This window comes from Vigna unguiculata, chromosome 3 (genome assembly GCF_004118075.2).
Source record: "Vigna unguiculata cultivar IT97K-499-35 chromosome 3, ASM411807v1, whole genome shotgun sequence".
NCBI classification, from domain to species: Eukaryota; Viridiplantae; Streptophyta; class Magnoliopsida; order Fabales; family Fabaceae; genus Vigna; species Vigna unguiculata.
The window spans coordinates 62653031-62659417 of NC_040281.1; the positions used below are offsets into that span (position 1 = coordinate 62653031).

Here is a 6387-nt window from a genome sequence, read left to right on the forward strand (position 1 = left end):
TTTTCAAACTCTTTGCTAATTGTGTGAATTTGTTAAAATTTTTCAATTTGTTAAAGATTAGAAACTTTATCACAAGTTTTTATTTTTATTTTTAACAAAAAAGTGAGTTGTCATGTGAACTAGAATTTATGCTAAACAAGTCAAATTTTTTAATTCACTTTTTTAACGTAAATGGGATCAAATGTGAGGCGGACATAAATGGATTGGACTATGATCCTTTGACAAACTTTTTTTTAACAAAGTTTGACAAATTTTATTTTTTAACACACATGAAATATTTTTTTTCATTTTTCAAGTCATATCAAACTTTTATTTTATTCCAGTGTACTTTATTAAAAGTTTGTTAGTAAACCCTAAATTTTTTTCAAAACATAATTTTCCAAACGGACTGGACTTACCTGATTGCTACCCATCACTTGTATTGTTGGAAACTAAATTTGTCGTTAAAGTGAAAGTTTTCCTAATACCGGTGGCCGATTTGTTAGACAATATTTCAGTTGATAGAAACTACCATTTTGAATTAAAGATCACTTGTGTATTAAAACAGGAAGCAGGAAACAAGATTTCGAAATTTTGTTCTTACAGACATAGTAAAAATTAACAACTAAACAACACACCAAATCTCTGATCCAGATTGAAGTATCTTTTCTTGAATTGCTAACTAACGGTTAAACAGTAAGCACGCATCATTATTTTTAGCAAGGTTCTATTTAGATTTGTTGACTAGCTCAGCGTCAGCACTGATATTGTTTTTCCACAAACTTCCAACACTTGCCAAAAGAAAAGGCTTAGACCACAGTAGATATAAATAATTGAAATCGAGAGAAAAACATTATGTGTTTGGATTTTTTTTATCGTAATTGTTAATTGTTAGTTTATGGTAACGAGAGAGTTTAACTTACAACATTTCCACCTTCCATTTTAAATCCTACCGAACCAACATTATTTTTCCAACTTATTAGTAGGAGTGAAACTTTACAGTGACACGGGAGTCACGGTTATCTCAAAATTTTTGAAATTTTTTTAATATATATTGATATATTTTTTAAATTATAATTATATATTATTTATATTAAATTTATATTATAAAAAATAATAATAAAAAAAATAAAAAATTTAATGAAAACATTGATTTATAAAAAAGATTAGGATTTTGTTTTATATTGGAAAACAGAAGTTGGAAAATACATAGATTGAGATTGAAATATACATTTGCATGATTTCTCACATATCAAGGTATCTTACAATGATTTATGTATGTTAGATTTATGATTCTTCTTAGGATTTTTATCCTAAATCAGTATAAACCCTAATTATGATTTTAGGGATTCTTTTATGAAATTGGAATTTATAATTTTTTCCAAATTAGTATAACCCTTAATTATGAAATTTAGGGATTTTGTGTTTTCCTGCCTATGGTAAATTTTTTAAAGTTTTAAATTTATATTGTATTGCTTATTTAATTAAGGTACTATGAGTTTTCTAATGTTTTGCAATGTGATAATTGTGATTTGTGAATATAAATTTTATCTTTTTCTAAATATGTGAAAGGTGATAAATTTATATTAGAAAGATTATGATAAAGAGTAAAATAATTGATTCTTTTTCTAAGGAGGAAGGTTTTTGATAAAGATGAAAAAAATGCATCTACGTCAACTAAATTTGAAAAATTTCATGAGAACCAAGAATTCAAGATTATGAAAAACAAATATCTAAAGTTCCTCGAGTTACATATAATGAATTTAAAAATTTATTAGAACGCGATCCAGGAAAAAATTTCTCAAATTTGTTCACAATACCCATCAAATCAAATTGATGATGTACAAAGGACTTATCTAAAATGGTATTTATGGTTTTGTATCATGATATAATAGCGAAACGTAATTATATTTTTTTTGAATTCAACTATTATGTGTGCTTGTTTTAAAAATAAATGAAGATTTTTTTTAACTAAAAATAATTATATATATAAAAAATCTAATTTGACACCTCTAAAACTTTTATCCAAGTTCGCTACTGCTTGTTAGTAAGAGGATTGAAGTCACGACTTCTCCTCCCATCCCTTCCTTCTAACATTATGTGTTTGGATAATGATCTTTGGAGAAAAAGATTAAAAGAAAAGAAAAAAAAAACAAGGAGATAGAGAGGTTTGGTGTGGATTGGCCCCCATTGATCTATAATATAATTGATTATAGGTTAGACAGATATGGTTCTCTCATTACTCTTTAGTCTTTTCCAAACCCTGAAGCGATTCAACACAAGTGTGAAATGATGAAGAAGCTATGGGACCAAGGGTATCAGATTCAGTGAACTATATGAATATACTCAAAAGCCATGCCCATATATGCCATTCTCATACCTTTTGTCATTCCATCCGTACTACCACTCACTGCACCATAAATAACATAAGACTTAGGTATAAAATCCCATCTTAATTTCATCATATTGCAGATAAAAAGTTGACAGATCAGCAAATTATATCGACAACATTAAGTGTGGGGGATCGTAGTTGTTGATCAGGATTTCCTTCACATTTGGTGCAACCACATTGCACATGCATGGTTCCATATAAGTGCGACATCAACTTATAACAGTTAACCTCTGATATTACTATGTCATCCATGTTCGGTTTTTCCGTTTTTCAAGTCTTAAGTTCCACATCATTGCACTTCTAAAACCTTCATCTTATCAGATTAATATTTTCCGATATATATACATAAATAACCCTTTCTTGCATTACAAGTTAGCGGAATTTGTGTCACTCATATATTTACCTCTACTTTTTTTCTTTTTTTTAAATTTTTTCGACCTTATCGATTAATGTCTTTCTTACATTTTAATAATCGTTTAACATGACCTTTGGTCTAAAAAGTACAAACTAGAGGGACGCAAAATGGTTAGGTTTGTGGCTTTGTCCCGAAAAGCCGAGAACAAAGGGTGGGGGGCACATAGGACATTGGAATTTGAAGTTAGGTGTCGAAAACTTTTTCCTAACAAGGCTTGTGTGCAGATTAGAAAGAAAACTCGGTTTTGTGAGGTTGGAATGGTTCAGCGATTTTGGATCTGTGAAATAAAAATAAATTAGCGCAAAAACGTGGCTGAAAGCAATTTTTTTGCTTACAATACAATCTAATTTTCGAATCTGTTTTCGGATTAGGACTGAAGGCTCCACAATCCAAATTGCTGTTAGTTTGAAAGGCCCCACCACTCATGGTTTACTCAAGTGACGTCATACTAACAAATCATCACAACACAACTGATTAATCGCAAAAAAATATATACATATAAGATAATTTAAGAAGTGACCTTTCACAAATATGTCAAAGGTAAAAAAGATACGGATCAACGCACCAAATAGACAGAGCAATGGATGCTTTCCTTTCTTACCAAATACTATTATATATGTTTTTCTCTTATCTAATTCATTTTCTTTGCACTGTCTTCGTCTCATCACTTAACCTGTTATGTATATCACTTTTTGTACCTTTTTCTTCTCTCTTCCACCCAATCCACTGAGGAGGAGCTGGTATTGAAAAGTACTGTTAGTTAGTTATTTGTATGGCTTATGAGATAGTTATTTTGATTAAGAAAATAATGGCAATTATGATATTACATAGTGGCTTTTGAGCTTGTCAATCAATGCTAAGAAAGAAACACACGTAACCGACCACCTTTGAACCTTATAAAAGAGTGTCTGTGCTTAATCCCTGAACACACACACTTACTTTGCTTTCTTCCTCTCCTCTCTCTCTAACTCCTCCTGGTCCCGCTCACTTTTGTTTTTTGAAGGAGAGTTTTTCTGAGGAGAGGAATAAAACATCCCCACCACCATCCCCTTCTGTTCCTCATAATTAACACTTTCTCCAAACACACTCAGAAACAGGAAAGTAATCAAAACCTTTGAGATGCATGCACAACACAAATCCCCAAAGACATACCCGACACTTTCCCAGGTAAGATATCTCTTTTTCTATATGATTTTCACACCCACATACACTTTTATTTACAAAATATCTATCACCCAAAAATGGATCACTCATTCATGTGTTTTACCAATCATGCAGGTATTAGAAGAAGTAAAGAGAATGACAGACATAGGGTTTCCAATATCAGCCATGAGCCTTGTGGGGTACCTTAAAAACCTGACCTTAGTTGTGTGCATGGGAAGGTTGGGAAGCCTAGAGTTAGCTGGAGGCTCTTTGGCCATAGGCTTCACCAACATAACTGGTTACTCTGTCCTCTCAGGTCTAGCCATGGGCATGGAACCCCTCTGCACCCAAGCCTTCGGTTCTAGAAACTTCTCCTTACTCTCTCTAACTCTCCACAGAACAATTCTCATGTTACTTCTTTTTTCTCTCCCCATTTCTCTTCTCTGGCTCAACCTCCAACCTCTCATGCTTTTCCTTCACCAGAATCCAGACATAACCCGTGTAGCAACCCTCTATTGCCGCTTCGCCATCCCCGACCTCATAGCCAATAGCTTCCTCCACCCTCTCCGCATCTATCTACGCAGCAGAGGAACAACTTGGCCACTGCTCTGGTGCACTCTACTCTCCATTCTCCTACACCTTCCCACCATCACCTTTTTAACCTTCAAACTCCACCTTGGCGTGCCGGGAATCGCTGTCTCATCCTTCGTGGCCAATTTCAACAACCTTTTCTTCCTTCTCCTCTACATGTTCTACACACGCGTCCCCGAGGAGTCCTTACACGTGCCATTACTACTCTCTCGCACCACGTCACATGATAATACTGTGATAACATGTAGTGGTGGTACTCTTGCCATGGAATGGGGTGTGCTGATGAAATTTTCAATACAGAGCTGTCTAGCTGTTTGCCTGGAATGGTGGTGGTACGAATTGATGACAATTTCCGCAGGCTACCTCAACAACCCTCGTGTTGCTCTAGCCACGGCGGGGATAGTGATACAAACCACATCGCTTTTGTACACTTTGCCGACGGCATTAAGCGCATCGGTGTCAACGAGAGTCGGGAACGAACTCGGGGCGGGGCAAGGTGAAAGAGCGAGTTTGGCAACGGTGGTAGCGATTGGATTAGCACTTGCAAGCTCAATTTTTGGTTTATTGTGGACCACTGTGGGAAGAGAAAGGTGGGGGAGAGTGTTCACGAGTGACGGTGAGGTGCTGCAACTGAGTATGGCGGTGTTACCTATAATTGGAGTTTGTGAGTTAGCGAATTGTCCACAAACCACAAGCTGTGGAATCCTGAGAGGGAGTGCTAGGCCTGGTGTTGGCGCTGTCATAAACTTTTGCTCCTTTTATCTGGTGGGAGCACCGGTAGCCATTGTTTTGGCCTTCGTTTGGAAACTTGGGATGGTGGGGCTGTGTTATGGGTTGCTGGCAGCACAGATCGCATGTGTGGTGTCAATTTTCGTTGTGGTGTATAAAACTGATTGGGAAAGGGAATCATCGAAAGCCAGAAGCTTGGTGGGAAAGGGTGTGTGTGGCACTTTCGCATTTGAAGAAGGTGTTGTCTTTCTCAAACAGAACAACTCTGAGAAGTGAACCAGTTATATACACCAGAAAGAAAGTGTTACTCGAACAAAAGTTCAACCCAAAATTATGATTCTTTTAGTATTGGAAAATAGATTGTTTTCACACCCCAAAATCTTGCATGCTTCCCCAATGTTAGGAGGAGGATCTAAGATTTTAGAGCGTGAGTTCTTATTTTTTTTACTGTGATTATTATATACATATGCATTTGCATGACCAATGGTGATCTTGTATTATTATTTTTTTTTTCCTTGCAGCAAGTCTCGGTGCAAGGTCTAGGTAGATGGTACCATGAAACATGGTTAATGTAAGGTGCATCTAATTTGTACTTGATTAATGTAACAGATCGGTTTCAGCCGCATGATTCAAATAGTTAATAGTTTATGCGTCAGATTATAAATTTTGATGCGCTAAGGCAAGAGAGAAATGAGGAAAAGTTGTTAACTCGTGATGCAATTCATATAAATCAATGAGCAGTTTTTTTTTTTTAAGAAACAGAGATATTTCGATAGTTGATTCTATTTCAACTTTTTTTCTTTCATTTTTATGGCATGAAAACAATTGAGTAAGACATATATAAGACTTGGGTTTAAGTATCTTGACCTAACTAAGCATGTGCGAGCATGTGTTTTTCAGCATGGATGTGGGGGGACACAGAGTGAGAAGATTAACATTCTAGTGTTCGAGTCATTCATAAAACTTTAAAGATTAATAATTACAAGTCTTCCTTTCCTTTTTCTTTTATATCTGACTCAACTTTCTTTTTAATGTGAGATTTTAAATTGGACGCTAGTACCGTAATTTTTTTTTCACTAGATCCTACCTTTCATATTCTTTTTATTCTCTTTTTCTTTAAAAAACACAAAAATTAACT

At 34.9% G+C, this 6387-nt stretch overlaps 1 protein-coding gene across 1 annotated transcript; it reads left to right on the plus strand.

Moving 5' to 3' along the window:
• Nucleotides 1-3733: 3733 nt before the first annotated feature.
• On the plus strand, nt 3734-5909 carry LOC114177501 (protein DETOXIFICATION 55-like). Its single transcript, XM_028062876.1, has 2 exons — nt 3734-3953; nt 4065-5909. The coding sequence occupies exons 1-2, from the start codon at nt 3906-3908 to the stop codon at nt 5523-5525; spliced, it is 1509 nt and encodes a 502-aa protein (XP_027918677.1). The 5' UTR covers nt 3734-3905; the 3' UTR covers nt 5526-5909.
• Nucleotides 5910-6387: the final 478 nt, after the last annotated feature.